General features: G+C 42.1%; 1 protein-coding gene across 7 annotated transcripts in view; it reads left to right on the plus strand.

Annotated features, from left to right (window-relative positions):
• Positions 1 to 26680, plus strand: part of CUX1 (cut like homeobox 1) — a 273426-nt gene that overhangs the window by 42752 nt on the left and 203994 nt on the right. For all 7 annotated transcript variants that reach the window (XM_039720978.1, XM_039720973.1, XM_039720974.1 and 4 more), the window contains exon 2: positions 13572 to 13682. In XM_039720978.1, the coding sequence (XP_039576912.1) occupies positions 13572 to 13682 (111 nt within the window). The remainder of the gene's footprint in view (positions 1 to 13571; positions 13683 to 26680) is intronic.

A 26680-nucleotide genomic window follows, 5' to 3' on the forward strand; every position in this document is an offset into this window, starting at 1 on the left:
ATTCCACCGCCTCTGCCTCTTGATTTCACTTCAGTGTGAAGTGGGGTTGGTATCTATTTATGCTGGACTGCAGTCATCCAGATTAAACATAAAAAGCTGTAAAAAAATCTCTGAAAGGCTTCAAAATCTGGTCTTCTCTTTAATTGTCCAAAATATGTCACGTTTGTTATTGGCATTAAATGCCAGATAGACGTTTCTCATGGTGTGTTGTCATGCCAAACTGAGTCAGTGTTTGGGATTTAGATCAGAAAGGATACTAAGATGCCTAAATGGGTCTTTTTAGTAATAGGAAAAGCCTAAATAAAGAAATTGTTGCTTTCTTGTTTCCTATTTATATCTATAATTTTTTAGAAAACATCCACCAATTGCATTCACAGACAACTTCTCAAAAAAAGCTGTATTTTTTCCCATCATGGGAAACTGCCTAAACCTTACAGCAGTGCCCAGAAAGTCAACAAACTCAGACCAAGGGAGGAAGCATGTTAGTCAGGAGTCAAGGACCGTTCCCTGGAAACCCTCTGCCAAATACTCTTCCTGCTTAAATTGTTTATCAAACAGCAATTTCATTTGCCAGTAATTTTCTTCTGATCTTGTTTTTGTTACTACTGATTTCTTAACTCAAGTTCCCCATCCAGCTTCCTGTGTGTCCCTGTCCCGTGCCCACTGCTCCGTGGGGCTGCTGAGCAGAGACCTCCAGTGAAGGAAAAAATCAGAATTTCAGTGTGGCCCTGGATCAGCAGTAAAAGGGGAGGTGAAATTGGGCCTGCTAGAAGGGAAGCATTTCCATTATATATTTTATAGGTTTTTCCCTAGTGCACATGCCTGTGGTTTAGGATTTTATACTTATAACAACAAAAAAATTCCAAGTTATGCCTAGCCCCATCTTTCCAAACCATATTTGTCATGGTAGGATAGTTTATTCATCCATTATCCCATTTCTGCAATGCCCAAAAACATGAAAAGGGAGCAAAACACGAGGTGATTAGTTCAAGTCCGTGGTAATTTTTTCCCATCCCTGAAGGAATTACTTTGTTGAAATGTGGTTTTAAAAGTATTTTTAGGTTGCTTTTTCAGTGTGTATTTATACTTTTGTTGGTAAATATTTTATATCCCAATGTTAAGAAACAGCTGAAGTAGCTTGGAGATTGGAAATTGCATTTGTAGACTGAAGGATTATTGAGTGGTGGCTGGGATGGACTCAGTCTGTAATAGTTAACCTTGTTAAAAAAATTAAAACTAATAACACATTTAATCAAATAAAAATTGTGAATTTTTGTTCTAGAAGACAGCCTAGTTAGGAGTTGGGAGAAGCTGACTAAAAGCTGAGCAACAAGTTTGATTTCATTTAGATTAAAAATAAAAAATCTTGAGTTTGTTTATTTTTTCTTTTTCAAACAGCAAGTTCCCAGAACTCACACTGAAACACACCTGTGTGTGTATATATATTATTGATTTATTGGTGGCAACCTGTATAGCAAGTTATAAATCCTGGTCTGTGTTACAGGATGTGTCTTGCTTAAAGCCTGGTCATGCTTCATTTACCAGCACAGCTCAGGCTGGAAACGAGAGTAACTCAATCCTTTAAATGATGTAGCAGAGCTTAGTTACAGAGTTGAACTTTCTGATACTTAAACCACTCCTTTAAGACTAGGTTTTACTTTGATCTGTGGTCAAAAGAATTATTTAATGCAGCTCATGAATCTGATCTTTCTTGGAAGTAAGACATTTGCTGAAGGTGTGTTATTACAAAATGGCAGAATAATCCCCTTCCTCCTGAGCATGGGCTGCTGCATTTGGGCTTCAGACAAATGGCAAGAGTATTGCATTCAGTAGTTTGTACCTATTCATCGGTTAATTGCCTTTTATTTATATGATATTTCTTTTCCAATTTAAGGGCCAAAACTTGTTTTAAAATCATCTGCCAAAAATTTCATTTGTGGCTAATGGGTGCTGTGCACCTTCTGTCTGGTCTGCTGGGATCAGGAGCACAGTGAAGGTGTTTTATGGGTGCTGTGCATCTCCTGACTCCCAGTTTGCTGGGATCACAGACACGGTGGAGCTGTCAGTTCTCCCTCAGTGTCCTTCTCCATTCCCTCTGTGTGTGGAGGGCTGAGGAGGGGACAGGGGACATTCCTCCTGCCCCTGCTGCCTGTGACAGAAGTGGAGGGGATGGGAAGGGCAGCCTGGCCTGCTGGGACCCATCATCTCCAGGCTGGTTTTTATGTTCTCTGTGCCACTTCAGCCACGGGGTAATTGCTGCTGTGGTGTGGTCAGAGCTCTGGTCAGCACAGCCACTGGCTTTGTGCTTTGGTCAGCCTCTGATCACCCAGCGAGATAGGAGACCAAGCAGATGGACTTGGCACTGGGTCTTGCCCAGGCAAGGGCTGTGCAAGCAGCAGTGAGTTTTTCCTTGGGTTTCCCATAATTTATTTCATTTGGCAGAAGAAGATGCAGTTTGAATCCCCACCACCCCGTAGCTGCCCTCAAAGTCACAAATATTAAGCTAAGGCTTTTTTTTTGTTTGTTTCTTTCACAGCGATTAACCAGCATGTACATGATGAACTTAATTTTAGCTGTAGAAAGCCAGCACAGGGCAGTTGAGCAGGTGTTCACAGGGTTGTATTGTGATTTTACACCACAGCCAGTGCATGGTGGGTGAGCAGATTGCTCCAAGCTGGAGCAGCCCTCACCACTTCCCACTGTCCCCTTGCTATATCCATCTGAAATCCTCCCTTCTGGGAGGCCTCACTGCAGCAACACTTAAATTAACTCATTACTTTTTGGCTTTTTCTGTTGTGGGTATTGAAGCAACCACTCTGAACTTTTGTTTTTTAAGTGGAAGAGTGTGAAATGGTGGTGTGGGAAGTGGGTGAAGCTGTAGGCAGCTCCCCGGCGGGACGGGAGCCGTGGCTGGCTGGGGATGTGCTGTGCTTGCAAAACCAAGGGAGCCCTCTCCCCAGCAAACACTCACTTTTTAGGAAATTTATGTCCTTCCAAAGTGTGATGAACTGCAATGCAAAGTGGAGCAGAGTGTTAAGGAGCTGGTGGAGTGGCTTTGCTGACAGATTCTCTGCCGGGTGTCGAGCCCCAACTGCAGCTCTTTGGGTGAGGTGGTGGAAGCTGGTGGTTTCACACTGTGGAGTTTCTGGGGGAGAGCAGCTTGGGAGAAGGCTGGGAAAGGGGCAGGGAGTGCTGCTGCCTCTGGGAAAATCCACCCTGCAGGTGGGTTTTAGCTCAGCCAGTGCTCAAGGTGAATGGTGCTGCTGTAGGGCTGAGGTGAGAGTGACCTGGTGGGAACAAAGGGATTAGTGATGGTCTGGGGTAGAAACTGGGCAAAAGGAGGAGGAGAGAAGCTTTGGGGTGAAGGTTCAGGGTGCTGTGAATGAAGCCTGAGCTTTATTTCTGGAGAGAAGGCAGAGCACATCACCCATGTGGTGCCACTGGAGACCCTCGGGCCTGGGACTTGTGCAGTCATTCTGCACCTGGGTTTGAGGAGGATGGAAAGGGAGTAAATAATGCTGCAAGAAGAAAAACTACCTTTTGAAACAAATGGGCAACATTTCATTATTTTCTTGAGTGAGGAAAAAAAGGTTTGTTCAGTACAGACCTTTGGCATTGGATAGTCTCCAGTTCTTTGCATTTTCTAAAAAGTTTTGAATTCAAGGTGCAGAAGAAAAGACAGGAATAATAATCTCGGCTCTGGCACTGCCAAGCTTTTCTCCTTGCAGTGCATTTGTTGCTGGCATCAATATCTGTGTGGCTTTTTTCTGCTGATTGCAGCTCCTTTTGAAAAGCCAGTGCTACCTTTCCCCTCTTGCAAGATAGTTTGATAGGCTCTGCCTACATTTGTGGCACTGGCTGTTCTTGTTGTGAGCAGACAAAGCCACAACACCCTTTCTTATTACTTTTTCCTTTTTTTTTCCTCTTTTTTTAGTAGCCTGCTAATTAAGATAATTTTATTGATGGCTCCATTGCCACCTCTGTTCTTGCTCTCTTTGTTCTGTGCAGTGGCCACCACACACGTAGACTCCCTGTCCCAAAAGCATTGCGTAGAGCCCTAAATTTGTTCCAGTTAAAGCTTGCTTAAAAACTTACTTGGAGTCAAATTACTTCAGTATGCGGAATAAAATGTGTTTATTGAAATTTTCTAACTAATTCTGCGTGTGAAACGTACTTGCATCAGTTTGCCAAGTGGCAAAATGCTTCCTAAGAAATGTGTTTTAATGCTTGTGGGTTTTTACTTTTTTTTTTCCCTTCCTCTGGGAGTGTAAATTACAGGTATTCTGCTCTTTTTATTTGTCCAGCAGTCACTGTTGAGTTGTAAGATGTGACTGTGGTTCCTGTGCTCTTGTTGAACTGTTTGGTCTTTCCTTTTGCTTGTTTTAGAGGGGCTTCACAGCAAGGCTGACACAAGCTCTGCTCACAGAATTCTTACAATGTTTTACCTTCCTAAGCACTTTCAGCTTAGAACTGGGGCTGCCTTTTACAGTCAAAACAGACATTAATAAAAATTCCCAGTGTCAGCTCTGTGGTTTCTCCCCCAGTCATAATCTAGAGCTTTATCAGGTGAACATGGCTTTGTTTTTCCAGAGTAACACATCAAGCTTGCAAAGCAGTTTATAATTTCTGAAATATTTTGAAATACTTATATAATTGGTATGTTGATTTCTGGATAGGTGCAAATGATGGGTTTTTGAGACTGAAGGGTGGATTGCCTCATGGAGCAGTCAGGGAAATGTAAAATTTCCCCAAGACAAGTAGGTTGTGAGCGTGCAGAGTTGTGCCAGATGCTTCTACATTGGTGTCATCCTGGCACCAGGAAATTTTCCTTTAATAGGAAATTAAAAATTGCAAAAAGCTGCATTGAGGGCTTTGATAGATCTGACAAATGCACTCCTGTGAGAGGATGAAAACAGAAATGAAACTTCTGAAAATTCCTTTCAGTAGCAGATTATCAGTAGACTGGGGAACTGATTGAACTGGTGATAAAGGGAAATACCTTAAGTATACAGAAACAAGATTTCAGGGAAAGTGGTTAATGCTACATTTACTGGTAGAAAATTCCTACCCTACATGAAGTTGTGGTTTGTGTTGGTTCTTGTAATAAGTAAAATGAGTTTATAGTGAATCCCAGAATCATTAAGGTTGGAAAAGACCTCTGAGATCATCAAATCCAATTTATGACTGATCTCTACCTTGACAACTAATCCAGAGTACTGAGTGCTACATCCAGTTGTTTCTTGAACCTTTCCAGGGGTGGGGACTCCACCACCTCCCTGGGCAGCCCGTTCCAAGGCTTGACCACCTTTTCTATGCAAAAAATTCTTCCTGGTGTCCTGTTAATCTCTGCAGCCATGCTTAAGGCTTTCAAAGGCACAGCTTAGGCTTTACACCCATGTCTGGAAGCCTACCAGGCAATAATCAGTTTGTCTTAAAGTTCTGATATGTGCTTCTTGCTCCACTGTAGGAGCTTTGTGGTAAATGCAGCAAGGATTAAACATTTAAATATGGGAGAATGACAAAAATTTGAGATACAGTTATGTCACAGTGCTTTGAGATGGTTATTACAGGTTTTTGTAACTTCTTCCATGTGGGCCATGGGACTTCTGGTTCAAAGCAGAGACTGAGGACTAGTCCTGGTTGTTGGAGCAGCTTTTGGGGGAGTTGGGATGCTGAAGTGTGGTGGTTTCTTTGGTTGTGAAATGCCCATGGCAGAGCAGTGGCCAGTAACTGTTAGAAGTGAGTGAGGGAACAGAAACTTCATAAATAGCCAAGCAAGTTCAATTTCTTTCCAAAATTGTTTTCCTAAGTGAGTAATTTTTAGGACTCAACTTTGAGAGCAGCCACAGGTCTCAGGCATGGAAGAGCTGACTTGAATCTTCTTATTATGGAAAGGAGAGGCCTTGTTGTGTTTAACTGGTCAGTGGCGCAGGCCTGCTGCTGGGTGATTATCAAAGAATGCATCTGGTAGGCAAAGATGTGTCAGCAATAAAGGAAAACAACCTTGAAACTCGCCTGCAGTGAGCCTGCAGTTTCATAATTACTTGGGGTCAAGCTAATTGCAGGCTGGTGCCCAAAGGGGGATTCCACAGCCCCCTGACTCCAGCTGGGCATTCCCAGCTCCCTGCTGCAATGGTGCCACTCCTCATGGGCACAGCTGGCCCTGCACGGGGGCTGGTCCAGGGCAGAAGGTAGGGAGGGAAGGATGAGGTGTTTCCAGCAGGCTCCCTCTGCTCTGGTGGGTCCCATTTCATTTGGCAGAAGAAGATGCAGTTTGAATCCCCACCACCCCGTAGCTGCCCTCAAAGTCACAAATATTAAGCTAAGGCTTTTTTTTTGTTTGTTTCTTTCACAGCGATTAACCAGCATGTACATGATGAACTTAATTTTAGCTGTAGAAAGCCAGCACAGGGCAGTTGAGCAGGTGTTCACAGGGTTGTATTGTGATTTTACACCACAGCCAGTGCATGGTGGGTGAGCAGATTGCTCCAAGCTGGAGCAGCCCTCACCACTTCCCACTGTCCCCTTGCTATATCCATCTGAAATCCTCCCTTCTGGGAGGCCTCACTGCAGCAACACTTAAATTAACTCATTACTTTTTGGCTTTTTCTGTTGTGGGTATTGAAGCAACCACTCTGAACTTTTGTTTTTTAAGTGGAAGAGTGTGAAATGGTGGTGTGGGAAGTGGGTGAAGCTGTAGGCAGCTCCCCGGCGGGACGGGAGCCGTGGCTGGCTGGGGATGTGCTGTGCTTGCAAAACCAAGGGAGCCCTCTCCCCAGCAAACACTCACTTTTTAGGAAATTTATGTCCTTCCAAAGTGTGATGAACTGCAATGCAAAGTGGAGCAGAGTGTTAAGGAGCTGGTGGAGTGGCTTTGCTGACAGATTCTCTGCCGGGTGTCGAGCCCCAACTGCAGCTCTTTGGGTGAGGTGGTGGAAGCTGGTGGTTTCACACTGTGGAGTTTCTGGGGGAGAGCAGCTTGGGAGAAGGCTGGGAAAGGGGCAGGGAGTGCTGCTGCCTCTGGGAAAATCCACCCTGCAGGTGGGTTTTAGCTCAGCCAGTGCTCAAGGTGAATGGTGCTGCTGTAGGGCTGAGGTGAGAGTGACCTGGTTGGGAGCAAAGGGATTAGTGATGGTCTGGGGTAGAAACTGGGCAAAAGGAGGAGGAGAGAAGCTTTGGGGTGAAGGTTCAGGGTGCTGTGAATGAAGCCTGAGCTTTATTTCTGGAGAGAAGGCAGAGCACATCACCCATGTGGTGCCACTGGAGACCCTCGGGCCTGGGACTTGTGCAGTCATTCTGCACCTGGGTTTGAGGAGGATGGAAAGGGAGTAAATAATGCTGCAAGAAGAAAAACTACCTTTTGAAACAAATGGGCAACATTTCATTATTTTCTTGAGTGAGGAAAAAAAGGTTTGTTCAGTACAGACCTTTGGCATTGGATAGTCTCCAGTTCTTTGCATTTTCTAAAAAGTTTTGAATTCAAGGTGCAGAAGAAAAGACAGGAATAATAATCTCGGCTCTGGCACTGCCAAGCTTTTCTCCTTGCAGTGCATTTGTTGCTGGCATCAATATCTGTGTGGCTTTTTTCTGCTGATTGCAGCTCCTTTTGAAAAGCCAGTGCTACCTTTCCCCTCTTGCAAGATAGTTTGATAGGCTCTGCCTACATTTGTGGCACTGGCTGTTCTTGTTGTGAGCAGACAAAGCCACAACACCCTTTCTTATTACTTTTTCCTTTTTTTTTCCTCTTTTTTTAGTAGCCTGCTAATTAAGATAATTTTATTGATGGCTCCATTGCCACCTCTGTTCTTGCTCTCTTTGTTCTGTGCAGTGGCCACCACACACGTAGACTCCCTGTCCCAAAAGCATTGCGTAGAGCCCTAAATTTGTTCCAGTTAAAGCTTGCTTAAAAACTTACTTGGAGTCAAATTACTTCAGTATGCGGAATAAAATGTGTTTATTGAAATTTTCTAACTAATTCTGCGTGTGAAACGTACTTGCATCAGTTTGCCAAGTGGCAAAATGCTTCCTAAGAAATGTGTTTTAATGCTTGTGGGTTTTTACTTTTTTTTTTCCCTTCCTCTGGGAGTGTAAATTACAGGTATTCTGCTCTTTTTATTTGTCCACAGTCACTGTAAGATGTGACTGTGGTTCCTGTGCTCTTGTAGAACTGTTTGGTCTTTCCTTTTGCTTGTTTTAGAGGGGCTTCACAGCAAGGCTGACACAAGCTCTGCTCACAGAATTCTTACAATGTTTTACCTTCCTAAGCACTTTCAGCTTAGAACTGGGGCTGCCTTTTACAGTCAAAACAGACATTAATAAAAATTCCCAGTGTCAGCTCTGTGGTTTCTCCCCCAGTCATAATCTAGAGCTTTATCAGGTGAACATGGCTTTGTTTTTCCAGAGTAACACATCAAGCTTGCAAAGCAGTTTATAATTTCTGAAATATTTTGAAATACTTATATAATTGGTATGTTGATTTCTGGATAGGTGCAAATGATGGGTTTTTGAGACTGAAGGGTGGATTGCCTCATGGAGCAGTCAGGGAAATGTAAAATTTCCCCAAGACAAGTAGGTTGTGAGCGTGCAGAGTTGTGCCAGATGCTTCTACATTGGTGTCATCCTGGCACCAGGAAATTTTCCTTTAATAGGAAATTAAAAATTGCAAAAAGCTGCATTGAGGGCTTTGATAGATCTGACAAATGCACTCCTGTGAGAGGATGAAAACAGAAATGAAACTTCTGAAAATTCCTTTCAGTAGCAGATTATCAGTAGACTGGGGAACTGATTGAACTGGTGATAAAGGGAAATACCTTAAGTGTACAGAAACAAGATTTCAGGGAAAGTGGTTAATGCTACATTTACTGGTAGAAAATTCCTACCCTACATGAAGTTGTGGTTTGTGTTGGTTCTTGTAATAAGTAAAATGAGTTTATAGTGAATCCCAGAATCATTAAGGTTGGAAAAGACCTCTGAGATCATCAAATCCAATTTATGACTGATCTCTACCTTGACAACTAATCCAGAGTACTGAGTGCTACATCCAGTTGTTTCTTGAACCTTTCCAGGGGTGGGGACTCCACCACCTCCCTGGACAGCCCGTTCCAAGGCTTGACCACCTTTTCTATGCAAAAAATTCTTCCTGGTGTCCTGTTAATCTCTGCAGCCATGCTTAAGGCTTTCAAAGGCACAGCTTAGGCTTTACACCCATGTCTGGAAGCCTACCAGGCAATAATTAGTTTGTCTTAAAGTTCTGATATGTGCTTCTTGCTCCACTGTAGGAGCTTTGTGGTAAATGCAGCAAGGATTAAACATTTAAATATGGGAGAATGACAAAAATTTGAGATACAGTTATGTCACAGTGCTTTGAGATGGTTATTACAGGTTTTTGTAACTTCTTCCATGTGGGCCATGGGACTTCTGGTTCAAAGCAGAGACTGAGGACTAGTCCTGGTTGTTGGAGCAGCTTTTGGGGGAGTTGGGATGCTGAAGTGTGGTGGTTTCTTTGGTTGTGAAATGCCCATGGCAGAGCAGTGGCCAGTAACTGTTAGAAGTGAGTGAGGGAACAGAAACTTCATAAATAGCCAAGCAAGTTCAATTTCTTTCCAAAATTGTTTTCCTAAGTGAGTAATTTTTAGGACTCAACTTTGAGAGCAGCCACAGGTCTCAGGCATGGAAGAGCTGACTTGAATCTTCTTATTATGGAAAGGAAAGGCCTTGTTGTGTTTAACTGGTCAGTGGTGCAGGCCTGCTGCTGGGTGATTATCAAAGAATGCATCTGGTAGGCAAAGATGTGTCAGCAATAAAGGAAAACAACCTTGAAACTCGCCTGCAGTGAGCCTGCAGTTTCATAATTACTTGGGGTCAAGCTAATTGCAGGCTGGTGCCCAAAGGGGGATTCCACAGCCCCCTGACTCCAGCTGGGCATTCCCAGCTCCCTGCTGCAATGGTGCCACTCCTCATGGGCACAGCTGGCCCTGCACGGGGGCTGGTCCAGGGCAGAAGGTAGGGAGGGAAGGATGAGGTGTTTCCAGCAGGCTCCCTCTGCTCTGGTGGGTCCCGTGCAGCCACATCACCTTGAGGTGACAGAGGCAGGATGGGCAGGGAGTCCAACAGGGCCTGGAAGTACCTGAGTTAAGAGGACATAAATTCACTCCAAGGTGATTGTTGTTACACTGCATAGTGGATTGACCCTCCTAGTTTTAGATTTTTTTATTTCTGTACTGCCTGAAAGAAAGCCTTTAATGTTTGTTTTCTGGGGACTGTTTCTAATGACTCCCACACTTAGGAGCATAAGACTTTCTTGTCTCCTCTCCTCCCACTGCCTCCCTCCCACCCCCAGTAAATTTGTTGAAATGGGTCAAAGTGGAAACCCTGGAGAGAGTTCTTTAGTTATCTCTGAACTGTGCCTGCCCTAAATCGATGGGACTTTGGGGCAGGGGCAGGGATAATGGTCTTGCTTGTTCTCTCAAGATGTGCTCCAAGCAGTGGCTCCCTTTCTGCAGGTGGCTCTCTGGGCCACAAAGTTCATTAGCCAGTGTTGAATCAGTGGAACTGAAGCTTCCAGGCTTTGAATCCCTTCCACAGCCAGGTCACCGCTGCCACACCTTTGAGCCCTGGTTTTTGTTTGCTTTTCATTGGAGCCCTTTTGATTTCAAAGGGAAGGATGAAGGATGATACGGAGACGTGGGCTCCTATTTTTGAGTCTCTGTGCAGAATTATGTCTCTTTTTACTTGTTATCTACTTAAGAGAGTGATTGCAAGGCTTGGGGAAGTGTTTATGTCTGAGTGTTACAATGTACTCAGGTTTGAAATTCTGATGTTACTACTATTTGCTCCTTAAAATGATCTTGCTTGCAGAAATAATGCATTAGCCACATTAAATTTTTTTTTTTTAAGATTGGGCTATCTCATAAGATTAAATCACAAAAGTATGAAAAATCTGCCATTAGTCCTTGTTGGTTGTAATGCTGTATATATTATTAGGTCTAAATAAATGAAACTTGCATTGTGCAGCTTGCTTGCAGAAATAATGCATTGGCCACATTAAATTTTTTTTTAAGATTGGGCTATCTCGTAAGATTAAATCACAAAAGTATGAAAAATCTGCCATTAGTCCTTGTTGGTTGTAATGCTGTATATATTATTAGGTCTAAATAAATGAAACTTGCATTGTGCACTGCTCAGATCAAGTGAGGAAGAAAAGATTGCAATTTTCCAAATAGTTTTGATTTGGGTCTTATTAACTGTGACATGGCTTGAAGATTTAATACCTTATTTGTAACAGATCATGGGGTTAGGTACCTGCTGCTCCTCAGCTGGAATTGCATCTCAGCTGCTCATCAGTGCCAGGTCTGGAGCTGCAGCCCCCAGAGTCAGGCAGCTCCGTGCACTGCTGTGCTGGCACTTCTCCTGGCAACTTGTCTGTGCCTGATATGTCACAGGAGGAAATGTTTCTGGGGAGGAATGATCACACCTGTCCCAGAAGGAATTCAGAAAGTGATGGGAAGGAGCCTGGTGTAAGTGTGCCGTGGCACCAGTATCAATCAGTGAGCTGAGAAAGTCCTTTGTCATTTGCTGCCTGACTCTTCATGGCAGCACAAAATATGGAATTTATTTTTTTTTTTAATCAGTTCTTTTTCTTTCTTGTCTCTAAACTTGGAAGCACAGGTCTTTAAAAGCCTTGCTTTTCCATTGGTCAGGTTCCTTGCTAGGGATTGATATTGGAAACCAAAGCACTTGGTTCTTTCCTCCACTGAAATTCCCTCTTACTTCATGATTTGTGTTTTCTTTGCTTGGCTCTAAATGTGTGCTTCCTTTTTAAATATAGTTTTCCAAGTTTCTGGCCGTACCAGATTGTTTATATTTTTTAAAAGCCTTCTGCTTAGCCGTTATATTGCTCTTTATAGTTCTGCTTAACCACATTGGTTTCTGTTGCTCTTTTTTCTTGCATAAACTTAGCTGGGATGAATTTCAAATGTGGTTTATCCAACTGTTAAGTATTTCCCACTTTTCTGCAATAGATTTCACATATGTTACAGAATTCCAAACCAAGATCTGGTGGACATATTGCCCTGTTTCTTTACCCAAAGTCAGATATAGAAGGATTTTTAAGCATTTCAGGGACAATATTTAGGTCACTGGTTCCAGCATGCTGCTTGGCTTCAAATCCATTTGTCATCTTGAGCTGGTTTCCAAGGATTAGGATAACTATGGTTCATATCTTTATTTAAAAATCTTAATTTTGTGCTAATAAACCTAAAGAGGAAACCATATTGGTCCTCTTGAGTTGAGAACTCAAAAGGTTTTTTATTTTCCATCCAGAGGTCAAACTGTGGAGTTCCATAAGAGACATGTTCATCCATCCAGGATTTACCCATTCAAAACTGTATCTAAATTAGGTATTAGGCTTTTTCAGAGTATTTAGACAGTTGCATTTCTATCTAGTAACAAGTCAGCAACTTGACCACCTATTTGGGGTCTGGTATTAGACCTGACAGGAGTCCCAGCCTTGTGCTTTTGGTCCCTTACAGGTGGTTGACAAATTATTAACAAATTCCAGAAGCGTGGCAAATTTCTGGTCTGTAGCTGAATGGAGAGGTTTGCCTTTATTTTTTTCATATTATGTGGAAATACTGCAGAAGAGGCACAGAGTGACACAAAAGATTGAGTATTGTTGGTTTATGCACTGATAAGTGACCCGTTCAATCTATTATGGTGACATTTGGAGGCACAGCACTGAGTGGAGAAATTGGGATGGGGATAAAACACTTGGAAAAAGCTGGAAAACAGTTGGAACTGTGCTTCAGCTCAGTAGAAACTGTTGGAAGATACTCTGGCATTCATCAGGTGCTTAAAAAAGATATGTTTTGGAGAAGAAATGGATATACCTGCTAATAACCTTGGAGGAATATATTCCAAAAAGATAATTTTGTATTCGAATAAGGCAAGACCTAAATAGAAAAGGGCACTGCAGTGGCAGTATGGAATTATATACAGCATGTCATAGGCAATTAAGAGTGATTGAGGTGTAACCAGTCCAGATTCAAGTATAAGGTTAACCAATATTTGAATTAATAAATGTTTATAATAGGATAACTCAAAACGAGGAAAACCAGTATCTTTAAAAAGCAGGCGGGTGAAAATAAACCTGGTTTGAATATGTCCAAGATCTGTAATCTTTACTGGACGTGGGAATTTATTAGGAGGTGTGTATTGTGTGCCATTGCTCCTGTCCTGTGTCATGCTGAGGTGGAGCCGTGAATAGTTTTGAGGAAAATGGTGATGTTTTGGTTGCAAGATGGAATCCAAAAGGCTGCAGCCCTTCATTTGCTGTTATTCAGGAGGCCAGATCTCTGGAAGCCTGGTGCTTGTTCTGTGCTGCTCCCTGGCCCTTCCATCTCTATATTCCCAATAATGTGATGTATGTATGAGGGGTTTCGGGATTTTTTTTATTTTTGTGATGAGCAGAGCTCTGACTGAGTTTTTTCCCCTTGTTGTTACTCTTTTTGGGGTTTTGTTGTTTGTTTGTTTGGTTGTTTTGTTTTGTTTATTTTGTTTATGTTTCTTAACAGAGGGAGCTCGATACCACAGCAACAATATTGGCGAACCGGCAAGATGAAAGTGAGCAGTCCAGGAAAAAACTTATTGAGCAAAGTCGTGAGTTCAAGAAAAACACTCCAGAGGTAAGAGAAAAGCTATCCCAGTCTGTTACTGTAGTAGGTGGTCTTAGGCACGTGGAAGTGATGATTTTTTTCTTAATGGTTTATTTCTGTAATTTTCTTGTATGTATTGCCAGGTCCTTATCTATACCTGCTTATCTCTGATGTTTTCCTCATCAGGGAGCTTTTGCATTCTGTAAATACTGAAATGTGGATTGATGTTTTTAGAGGAAGCACTGACACTGGCCTTCAAACAGGCTTGCTCTAAATTATATAATAATATAAAACCTGGAGAATTGCAAAAAAAAATTCTTCACCAATCCAAACCCTCGGAGCACTTGGATGAAGAAAGTGACATTTCGCTGCCTAAATAAATCTATATCAAGGGCATAACTTCAAAGATGCTCATTTTTCCATCAAAAATCAAATTAAGTTTCGCTGTTGATTTCACTGGAAGCACAACAAGGTCAGGGCTGAGCCAAGCTCCCCTGGGAGGATGTGCATGGAGCACAGGTGTGGGGTAGAACTTGCAGGGGTAAAACCAGTGGGGAAACTGGGAGAGGTGAATATTATGTGTGAGAAGCTGGGAGTGTTTAAACTCCTCATGTGCAGTCACCTCAAACCCACAGATAATCTCACTTGGTTCCCTGCTGAAAGCAGAGCAGTGCTCAGGGCTGGCTGGCTCCTCTGTTTGTTTTGTGGATTTGGGTATTTTTTTCCCTGCTGATTGCCAGCAATCTGTTCATCCAGGAATGTTGTGGCATTTCAAAGCCAGTTCCAGATAACTGATATGCCAGCACCAACTCCTTCCAAGGCTCTTCCTGGGAGGGGAGCAGCAGGCAGCTCTCCTACCCCTCAGTGCTGCTTCTCCAGCAGCAGATGCTGCTCTGCACCCTGGGGATGCTGACCCAGACAAGGGGGAGCAGGAGGGGCTCCTGGGGAAGAGCAGTGTTGTTTATCTGCTGCCCTGAGGAGGCTTTGTGGGGCAGAAATCAGTTCTCTTTGAAGAAGAGAGAAATTGGGGAGTGCAGCTTGGAAGGAGCAGGACTTCTTAAAAGGAGTAAAAGAATCTGAAGAGTGAGTTCAGGAGCTGTGAGAGGGTGAGTTGATTCCCTTTTCAAACTATTGGGGACAGAAGGAGGAAGGAGAGTATAGGAAATTGTACAGAATCTAGAAAATACATGGAATTCTGGGGCCACATTTTCAATTGTTTGCTGGAAGATTAAGTTCATCCTACCAAACTTAACTTGTTTCTTGCTGCCTTCCTTTTTTTCCTACAAGTAAAATGACAAATTCTTCACTGCAGCTGCCAGTTGCCATCTGATGGAATGTTACAGGTTTCAGGAGGATTTCTCTAAGCCAGTTTTATTTCTGTGGAGCAGAAGGCGAGCAACAGACAAAAACCCCCAAGACCCTACAGTTTTAAAGTGCATTGTCAGAGCACCTTGGTAACTCAGTGGGAGAGGAATGTAGAGGCAAACAGATACTCTTGTAATTACTTTGAGATATAGTGGGAAATTATATTAGTTATATATATAAGTTATATATATAATATAATGATATTAGTCCTTTCCAGTGAGGAGGACACAGAAGTTAAGTCATTAGATGGGAAGGTTTTAAATATTATTTTACAAAATACAATTTTGTAGCCTCTATTCTCTGCCAGAATACATGAGTTTTAGTTATTCAGAAACAACACTCTGAATTTCCCCAGTGTTTGAGGAAATTGGGATCTCTGCTAGGTTCTACATCCTCATCTTTTGTTCTGGGACCCCTATGAAACCACATTCCTTTAGAATCTTGCATGAATTGTTTAGGTTCTTTCTTTGTCTGCCTTCTCTGCCATGGTGCTCTTCTGTAGCTTTGTTTCTGAAGAGCAACTTCTACTTCCTCTGACTAAGAATGAGAATGGGATCAAAGAATTAGAAGGAAGTATCTGAACTGTAGGAATAGGCAGCTGTAGCCAACCTGAGATGTAGTTTTTGTCCCCAGGGGTGTGGAGAGAGCTCAGGTGTGGAAGGTCTGTCCTGTCCAAGGGATTTGCTGTGGTGGGTGGGGGTGTCCAACTGGAAAGCTGCAATGGATTTCCTCCTCACACAAAACTTACAGCTTGTGCAGTGTCTGTTCACCTTCAGTTGTTTTTTTGCACTCCCAAAGAGCAGGGAGCTCTGTGAATATTTCTCAAAACTTCAGCAGTTTGGGAGGCAGTTGGAAATCAGGAGGAGGGATCAGTAGCTGCAGCTTTGTCTGGAAACCTCCCCAGGATGGGAAACATCCTTGAGGTGGACAGGGAATGCACAGGGGGACACTGGCATCTCCAAACTGATACATTTAAGTTCCTAAAACACCCAATGTGCTCTTTTTCATAACAAAAGAGTTCTGTGGGAGAAAACCAGCCTGGATGCAGAATGTTCTTCAGACAGATAAATCACCCAGTGTACAGCTCAATTTCAATTTCCACGATGAAGTAACAACTTTCTTGGCATTAAAAGAAGAAACAAAGCCACAAAGATGGAATTGTTAAATGTAACAATCTGTTTCGGAATTGTACTTTCCATTTTGTGTTTGACCCTGCCTGCATCCCTGTCAGTGCAGCCCTGGCTTAGGCTGTGCCAGCATCTCTTTTCCTCTGCCCTTGCCAGTCCCACCACAAATCAGGAGACAAGTGTGGATTGCCTTGACTTTCCTATTCATTGCTGCCTCTAGACTTTCCATAATATCCCCTTGAAAGTTATCAGGAACAGGATTCCAAAAATTCCTGATGAGGATACTTCTGTTTCTTTTTTGCTTTAAAAGTTGTGACAGATCTTTTTGGGTCATTTCTGCCCTCTTTGCAAATTATCAAATTGCTGCAAAAGCAATACAATGTTTTCATGTTTGGAGGAATGTCCCTAGGGCTTTTGGTATTTAAAAATGTTAAAATACTATTTCTGTCTTGGCATACTGGGAGATGACTCTGGGAAGAAGGATCTCATGTTTGGGAACTTTATGTGAACAGAAAATTCAGCAGTGGTTGTGCAGAAACTTTCAGAAAGGGCTCTTAACCTGTTATTGCAAAAAATACTCTTTGCCTACTCACACCTTTTAGGAGGTCATGTCAGACCTGCTGCTCAAAGATGTTTTGGAGTATTTTCAGTCTCAATTTGTTTCCCCCTGAACAGCTACTGTGGAAGGCTGAGACTGGTCAGGAGATTACTTGAAACATCAATTTTACATGACTGTTACTTGGAAGACATCTCAAAATATATCATGTGAATTGCCAGCCTGCATCAGATGATTATTTTCTTACAGTGACAAATCCTGAACTGTTGTGACCAACTGTGGTATTTCTGGGGTATTTTAGCCTCTGTCAAATTCTTGTTTTACTTAATCCTGTCCTCATATGTCAATTCTGGTGTGAATAACAGAATGTTTGAATTACCATCTTTGAGAATTGGGGTTTTTTAGTCTCTAAATAATTCCAGGTGCACAGGTTAATATTTTTTGGCATGAAGTGTAGAGAGTTCCTAATGTTGATAACCTTGCTTGTATTTTTACCCAGATTCTTAGTTCAGTAACCACTTTCTGTTTACCTAGTTCTGTTTTAAACATTGACTAGCTTATCTAATACTTTCACTTTTAAGCCTGTTTAACCTGTAATTCTTCATTGCTTTTCTCTAGGATTTGGCCAGGTAAGCCAGGTAATATTGAGCTGGGGGTTATTACCAGGCTCACCTGAGCCAGGGGTCATTAAACTGGGCACAAGACAAAAGCTCAGCCTGGGGGACTGGGTCAGCTGCTCTTGGGAAATGAAATAAGCAGCTAATTTTGTAATGGGAGATCATGAGCTCTGCAAAATGAGGCAGATGTGAGGTGCCTGCATAAAGGCCAGAATTAGAGACAGGAGTTTTGCCCTGTTGATGTGGGCCCTGGTTTTTATCCTGATGTAAAATAATAAATTGGATGGGTGATTCCTCGCTGGTTTTGCCCTTTGCAGTTTCTGGGTTGTAAATGAACTCATCTGGTGAGGTTGAGAAAGTCAAGATTACCTTGAAATGCCCAAATTCCCACCTGAATCCTGTAAAGCAGATAAAAGGTTCAGTGGGCAGAGTTAGGGAGAGATGTGGGAGAACCTCTAAGCACAGAAACATAAATTCTCAAACAAAGATGCTCTGGAAAATGGAATATGGGAAAGTTCTAGGAAACAAAATAATACCTGAACACTGACTGGGTGGAGGGGGCAGCCTGCTGACCTGAGCCCTTGGTTCATCTCAAATAAATGACATTTACCTGCCTACATCAAAGCTGTTTTCCATCAGTGTCACCCAAACCATCCCCGTCCTGCTCCATCACAGTCTGCAGTGCCCCAAAGAGAAAGAAAGATGCCTGCAAAATCTTCTGTTACACAAGTAATGGTTTTATTCTTCATGTTGTGTGTCAGGGTGATGCATATCTTTAAGATCCACAAGCTTTTTTAAAAAATCATGATAATTGTAAGTCATAAGGAACTAAAGGAAATTAAGACAGTTATTATGGTAGGGCTCAGTTTTACAAACTGCAAAATTCTCAAATTCTTTGTCTCCAGTGTTTCTGGAATATTCTATTGAAATAGCCAGTCTCTACAGCAAAATATAATATAATTAAGGGTAAAAAAAAAATTAAATAATTCTGCTGCTTGAATTAGCTCTTGAAATGAGAGCAGGATCTTCAGAACTGTGGGTAATGTTGATTTCCAGAGACTTTGCACAGTCAACTTTGGTCTAGTCTGTGTGACAAAGTGGAAATGATAACAAAATCTACTGAAAACACACATTCTGTCTGAGGATAATTGATGTTCTCAGTGTCTGTGTACAGAGGGGTGAATATTGATTTGCTGCCATCTACAGCTGGGTTGTTCCACTCCTGTTATTGTTTTCTTTTCTCCTTCCCCCCTCCTTTTTCCTTTTCCCACTTTCCTCCTCTTTTTCCTCTCTTTTTTCCTTTTTATTATTTTTTTCCCCTTTCCCTCCCAGTTCTGTCTTTTTTCCCCCTTTGATGAATACCTCTCCCTTAGGATAATATTTAGGTCCCATGTCCTTCCTTCCCATGTTTTTATTCTTAAGAGCTTTGTTTGCCAGGTAAATTATTTTTTATGATAATTTGTACTACGTGGGCTTGGTATTTCAAAAGCTAAATGGAGAAGTATATTATTATTATTATTATTGTGTGACTTCTCCAGAAAAGTAATAAAGTCTATCTCTATATCTTTAAATGTGATCTAAACACAGTCTTGTGGAGTCAGAGGGGTTAAATCAGGTCTAGCCTTATCCTGGATAGATTATTTAATACATATTTCACTTTAGCATAATCTCTTTGTTCACAGAAAACCATCACACACTGTTTCACATCAGTGTTTCTAACATCTATTTCTATATTATGATCTCTTGCTTCCTTTTTATTGGAAGTGAGAGGACACTAAAACAATTATAATTCAGGATTCTTCTAAAACTGACCTCCATTGACCATTCCTACCATACTCAGTAAACTTCATTAATTTATTTTTTAAAATAATTGTCTTTATTGTCTTAACTTGTGCTGTTCCCTGGGCAGGGTGGCAACAAATTCTGTGCAATTTGGGAATATATTTGGGAATAACAAGGCTTGACAAAGTCCTTTTAGCAAATGAGGCCATATTTTAGGGATTATTGCTATGTAGGATTTCATAGTTCATGATTTTCAAACACCATTTGGAAAGATCTGAAACCCAAAAGCAGTTCCCCTGACCTGCAGAAGTCATGACTGTGTTGTGTTTTTAGGCAGAGAAGTTTAATTTAAGGCATTTTTCTGAAACCACATGACCTAGGCCACCTTGAGTTAGTGTTTCTCTCTCCTTATGCTTTCAAGATACCATTAAATCAATTTTCTACAACACATTTACCTCAAAAGTATTTTTGTAAATCTGAAAATATATAGGCAATTACTTTATTCAAGAGCACCAAAAATACTCAAGAGGGGGACAACCAAATGCAACCAAACTCATTAGAGTAGTTGAACAAATTAATTCCTCTGAAGTCACTTACTGTAAATAATGTAGATTTGTTTCTTTTGAGCATTTTCCTGGTTGAGCATTCTTGAGAGCTGAAAAATTCACTTTTCTTCTCCCAGCCTTGGCGGCAGGTCCTGGATTTCAGTAATGCCAAGGGTGCAGCATTTTCCATTGCAGAAAAGGAGAAAAGGGGATATTTGGGGTATTACTGTGGTTTACAAAGGGACACACTTGTAAGCAAATATTTACAAGTTAATCTCTCTTGTTAAGCCTTTGATGCTGCAGTGAGGTTCTGCTGTCACTGAAAGAAGGCAAAGCAAACAGTTTGTTTTTCCCTGCTTGTTCTTGCCTGGGCTTGAACCTTGCAGGGCTGACCCAGTTGGAAAGTGGCCAGAGCAGGGGAGGCTTGGGGGTGAGGGCTGAAAGAGGAGAACCTTTTCAAGGTCACAACTCCAGGAAAAAAAACTGAGTCTGACAGAGCATTTGTCATCCTTCCTCCTGCAGGATGGTTGGGCTTTATGTAGTGTGCATTAAGATATAACGTGATTTATTGATGTATCATTGACTGGCTTTTAAGGGAAAATATTGTCATTTTTTTAGCTGAAATAACTGAGATTTTTCTCACTCTGGTACCAACAATTACCAGCCATTCTTACTTTCTATTTTATGGTAAGCTAAGTATAAAACTTGGAATTTGTATGGAGATCACTCACAAAGCGACTCTGAAGTTCTGTTCCTAAATTTCCTCTGAACAATAATAAGTCAGTAAGTTTGACTTATTTTCAAGAGTTATAAAAATAGTTTGACTTATTTTCAATAGTTATAAAAATAACAGGCACCAATATCCCTACTCTTCCTTCCTATGTGTATTTACCAAGTGAAGAAATAGTTAAACATCTTCAATTAGTATTTTTCTTTTTTTTTTTTTTTGGTCTGTAAGCCTCTACTCATCTGCACCACCTCAAAGTGACTCAGGTGTAATTAAAGGAACATGTTGTTCTCATTAAAATCACAATATTGTCACAAATAACTCTTTTAACAGGAGTTGCCAGTTACGAGAGATTCTTGTTGCTCTGACAGTGGATAAGTGAATAGTTGGATCTGCTTGAAAGAAAACCAGAAGCTATTAATATGGGGAGTAAAAATACTCACAAACCAAATCCCCAAAGTACAAATGATAGTTTGAAGCTTTTCTATTAAACACCCTCCCAAATGCCCTAAGTTTCTGCAGTTGTTGTCAGTTTTGGATGAAGTTGATTTTTAAAGTAAGAAATGTCTGTAAAATGCTCTTAAAGCCTATTTTCTTCCAGGAATTTTGAGTGTGTTTTGCTTGCTTAAAACAAAAAAAAAAAGCTTCCTGGTAACAATTTTAACGTAAATTAAATGACAGATGAGAATTAGAGCAGTTGAGAGTAATTTTTATTTTGGAATTCTTTTTGCATTAACACATCTGCAGTGTTGATGAATATATGGAAAAATGAAATTGTGCTTCTATCCTGCCGTGTCTCCAGTGTGACAATAAATCACTTTTTTTTCCTTTTAAAACGTCTGGCCTTGTAATTTATGTTTGCATAACCCATTACTAAATTCATAGTAGGTGTTTTAGTTGGCAGGCAAAATTCCAGGGATTCAGTGGACCTATTTTAATACTGAGCTTTTGTTACAGTTCATAATTATGTGTAGAAATATATGTATTTTCTTAATTATAAAAAACCAGCCTGCTTTAACTTTGGATCTCCTCTCACTTCCTCCACACAAATAGTGCTTTAAAGCTTTGAAAGAATTAGTGCTTTTTTGACTTGAGAAAAAGAAATGGATTTACCAGGCTGAGGGGTTTTTTCCAGTTTTGAAAAAGAAAAACACACACACAAAAAAAGTACAAAAGGCAAAGTTGTGGCGCATCCCTGGTGCTATTTAGAATTTTTGAGGATTCTTTATATTTTATAGACCAGCTGTAAATATTTAGGGCAGCATCAAGACAGTATGCAAATAAAAGAAGTTTTATTAATAACCATTATCTGGCCTGTGGTAATAAATATGTATGACTCACATAGGAATAAACCCACCCAATAAATATAAAAGCCATACAAAGCCATTAACAATTTTTAATGGACTTGCAGATGGAATAATTTAATGCAACTGTAGTTACTCAGGTTCCAGCTCCTGTAACTATTCCTCATCTCCTTGAAAGCTTTCATCTGAAATACATTGCCACCATTCAGGATTCCACCTTGTCTCTGTTTAAAACCATAAAGCTGTGGTTTCACAATTTTTGAAGCACTAATGCTTATTTATGGCCATAGTTCTGCACTTTTTAAGTGCAGAGGTGGTTATTTATCTATTGAACATCCAGTGACTTTTTAAAAAGGAAGTTTTTCTTCAGAAGCAGCAGCACTAGGCCGGTGTTGAGCAGGAGGGGTGAGGAGTTGGCAGTGAGCTCTGTGCTGCTCCTGGGGACACCCTGGCACAGGACTGCCCCTGGGACAGCTTTATTCATTCTTGTCACCCAGGGACTCTGGGGTTGTGGTTCCCCATCCCTGGAAGTGTCCAAGGCCAGGTTGGATGGGTTGGAGCAACCTAGATAGTGGAAGGTGTCTCTGTCCCTGTGGAACTGGATGAGCTTTAATGTCCCAACCCATCCCATGATGCTATTATTATTAATTATTAAGATTACAGCTGTTAAAGGACCCAAACTTGAGACACTTCTGCCCTAAAATGTTTTTTGTGTGGTTCTCTGAAATGAAGAAAGCAATGAAAAATGCTCGGTTCATAAATGAAAGCAGAGTGGTTCATGGAATTGGGTGGTAGATACAGCACCATCACATCTCACAAAAAGCTTCTGCTGTGGTTTTCTATGTGCTTTGTTTCCTACTGGGTAAAAACCCAGTATTTTAAAGTATTTTGAAGAATATGTCAGGTTTGTCAATGTTTGTGTGTGTGTGTGTGTGGGCACCAAGGACCTTTTAATAAAATACTGCAAAAGAAACTTGTGTTGCTGGGCTGCATGCTGATAGATGAGCTGCTCTGAGGAAAACATTCTGCAAACATCCTGCAGGTTCAAAGCTGGTTTTAATCCAAACCTTTCATCCGCTGCGAGAGGGCGCTGGGAGCGCTCTCAAAAACGCCCCAAAGTGTTCAAACTCCTGAGTCCTGTTCGTCAGAAGCCATTTGAGCCCAACTCTTCAGCACTTTGTGTGCACTTTGGGGCATGTCCACACCTGCCGTGGAGCTGTGCTGAGGTATGGCCATGGCTTTCAAAGGCAGCTTTCATGCCTTGCTTGGCTGGCAGCAGCGGGCGGCTCCTTTCAGGCTGGCTGGGACTGAGTTCCCAGTGCCACATCTCCCAGGCCTTAATCAGACAAATTGCTGATCGTCCCCTTTGCCTCCACATCCTGCTGATGAGGTGCTGAAGGACTGGGATGGGTCAATCGGCAGCACTCAGTGGAAACAAGAAGCCAGAGGTGGGTTTGGGGCTGCACTCAGCTGGCCTGCCTGGGCAGGAGCCAGGTTATCCTGCCTCCAGTGCCTGGATACTGGACTGTCTGGAAAGGTCACCCCTTGTTCCTTGGGAAGCTCTGTCCATTGAAAATATATCCACTGCTTTTTGGGAAACCATCCATTGGCTGTGGGAAGCTGTCCACTGCTCCCTGCACAAGCTTTTCAGGCTGCCCTGGGCTGGGCAGTGCTCAGCTGGAGGAACTGGGGTCAGATTCCCAAATCACTTTGCAGCAATCCCCTCTTGCTTTCTGGCAAAACTCAGCCAGGCACTTGGTTCCAGGGACTGGGCAGTGGTCTCAGTGATGGGCAGTGTGTGTGTGAGATCAGAAGGAAGAAGATCACCAGGTTCACTTCCATTCTGCTCAGTCATATTATCACTCATGTGAATGCTGAAACTCAGCTTAAAAGCACGAGTTGGGTGTGGAAAGCAGCTCTCCAGTGTGTGATACACCTTTATACCCTTATTGCAAAGTGCACGTGTTGCTGCCCACAGCGCCCTTGGTTCATCCATGCAGGTAAAATGAGGGCAGCATTAAAGAAATGAAGTGCTGCTTTGTTAGGAAAGGGAAGACGTTATTAGTCTAAAAAAAGATTTAAACAAAATCATCTAACTGGTTGAAGTAGTTCTTCAATTAATGCTTGAAAAAGCAATAAGTTTAAAATGTTCTTTCAGTCAGTCACAGGAAAAGGCATATATTAAGCTCACCTGTTGAGAGGATTATCTCTGCTAAACACACTCATTTTACTTGAGACCAAAATAGATCCTTAAAAAATTAATACTGAAATAGGTTTACAGCCGATAGAGAGATTTCCTTCAGACCTGTTTTGTGGTGTGCTCATCTGCTTTTTCAGGAATTTTAAGCATTGAAGGAATGAAGTCAAAGCTGCTGCTTGTCTTTGAAATGGATGCCTCTTTGATAAGCCTCTGATCTCTGTACCCAGAGTTGTAGTAGCAGATTCAAACACTGATTGTAAAATTGGGAGACTAAAATGTAGCCACGACAGCTTCAAACACTCTGTCTCTCTGTCAGATTCAATGCACAGGACATTGCCAGGAGTTAAAACGATGCAAAATTAAAGTAGCCTACTAAATTTACCTGCCATGGAGAATCCACAAAAGAGCTGCCACTTCTAATCCTCCAATTCGTTTCAAATTATTATTTTTTCAAATTGGACTCCCTGATCTCTTCAGCTCAAGCTGTTGTAGAGATTTGAAGAGCTGTCTCTTCTTGTCAGATCACTGGTTTAATAATAATAATATCTTACATTTATATAGTCCTTTTCATCCCTCAGCTTCCCAAAGTGCTTTACAAGCTCTCTATACACAAAATCATGCAAGCACCTCTTGGGTGGCTGCTGCTCATCAGCTGCAGGAGTGTCTGGCAGCTCCTTTCCCTCCATCCTCACTCCCTGAAAGCCCCAGGGAGGGGTAAAAGATGTGGGGATGATCCCAGTGCATCCAAGGGAATCAGAACCACAGCTGGAATGTCCTGCCCACCCCAAAACTGGGGACACAGTAAAGAACGACCATCACTGCAGGCTTGCTGCTTTGTTTCCCTGATGATTTATTTTTTATTTCATTGTACTCACAGTCTGAAAAATCCCTCAGTCTCTGGAATTTGAGGGGGCAAGAGGAGTAACTTTGTACCACTCCTTTCAAAAATGTACATGGGAAAGTGCAGGTACCTTGAATATAAAGCAGTTATTTAAAAAAAAGGAGTCCAAACCTCTACCCAGATGTTCTTACTCATCTGTTTTTGTTGGGGACTGATGGAGAGCTGTTCTGACCTGTCAGCAAGTGCCTTCAATGGTTTCTTTAAACCTCCAGAACCTGGGGATGATGGTGCAGAACAGATTTTTGTCAAATTGGTTCTAACTCTTGAGGTAATGATTCCTGGGAGAGAAGAGGCATTGAAGTGGCATGAGGCTGCTCGTTAGTGGAGGAGGCACAAAGTGAGAGCAGCCACTCTGCAGTGGTTCTCCAAGGGAAAATGGCCAAGAACACATGGATGGAGGTTTAGACACAATTAATATAATGAGCTCAGGTTTCTGTAAGCATTGATCTGGCTTATTTTTTTTTATTTCCTTTAGTACTTCTTGGTTTGGCTTCAAGTGTGCCCTTCCCAAGATTGCTGGTGCTGAAAGGAATATGAAAAATAAACAAAAAAACCCAAAAAAGGGGGGGGGGACTGCTAAACTTAAGAGGCACTGACACGTCTGCAGAACATCCTGCTGTGCTGTGCTCATCTGAATTTGGATCATGTCCAACCTCATAACTTTTTCAAATTATCCTGAATTTTGTGTTCTAGATACCATTAGAGACCATTTACTGTGTCCAGATTGATTTCAAATAATCCTGCCTTCTTCCTTACCCACCCTTTGGGGGTGGAGAGGATGCTGATGAGGGAGGCTCCTCTCCTGCCAGGGGAAAGGGTTTTACTTCAATGGTTTGGAGCCAGGAAGAGGGAAAGCTGGAGGCCCAGACATGGTCTCAGAGGCCTTAAAAATGTGGAAAAATAGAAAGTGTACATCCATAGACACTAATACTAATGGACACTTATCCTGTCTCTGGCTGTAAATTATTGAGATCCTGCTTCTATCTGGTAATGCAACTTAATCAGAATCAGTTTTACTGCTCTGACCCCATAGGGAACATTCTAATTTCATTTTATTTTACATTTTGTCTAGTCACTGTGCTAGGAAGCTTTGTATCCAGTCTCCTGGTGACATTTTGAAGTTACATGCTGTTGTATTTACCTAAAAACACTGGAATCAGGAGGCTGCAGTTCAGTGCCATGGCTTTTTTCTTGCAGGCCTTCAGCTGATGGTCAGTTGAGAGGACACAAGGTGCCCAGCAGTTTGCAGCCCTGCACTCTGCTCAGGGCTGGGGTGGGTGATTAAAAACATCCCAATGCCATGATTTCCTGAGCAGAATTCCCCAAGGCAGCCTGCTGCTGGGCTGGGCTGTGCTGTGCAGAGAACCTCTCTCTACAACTCCTGCATCTTGCAGCCTTTTCAAGCTGCAGTGTTTGCTTTTCTCTCTCCAAATGCAATGCCTGTGGTGTTGCTCGCTGCCTCCTCACAGCCTCAGCACTCACTTTGGGTTTTTCCAGGCTCCCCATGGGCAGCAACAGCAGCTTTGTAGGCAGCAGGAAACTTGGAAATTAGCTGCTTTACACTTGTGCATGGAGATGAAGGTCAGGTATTGGGGTATCCAAAGGTTTGATGGTGACACAGCATTTTAGAGCTCCCAGGGAGGATTTTTCCAAGGCAGTGTGGAATGGTATGAGAGCTCACCTTGCCCACCCAAACACTGCCAGCAGGAGGTGGCACTCCAGCCATCTCCTGTTCCTCCATGAAGGACAGTCACCAATTTTGTGCTGTGCCAGCTGCAACAGCACTTTCACCTTCATATAATCCAGATGACAAGGGGAGGGAGTTGGGAGAGGCTGCACGGTTGATGCTGCTGCAAGTCACCATCCTTCCTGCTACTGAGGTAGAAGACACAACATCTGTTTGT

Source organism: Passer montanus, unplaced genomic scaffold (assembly GCF_014805655.1).
Source record: "Passer montanus isolate IOZ18808 unplaced genomic scaffold, ASM1480565v1 scaffold44, whole genome shotgun sequence".
NCBI classification, from domain to species: domain Eukaryota; kingdom Metazoa; phylum Chordata; class Aves; order Passeriformes; family Passeridae; genus Passer; species Passer montanus.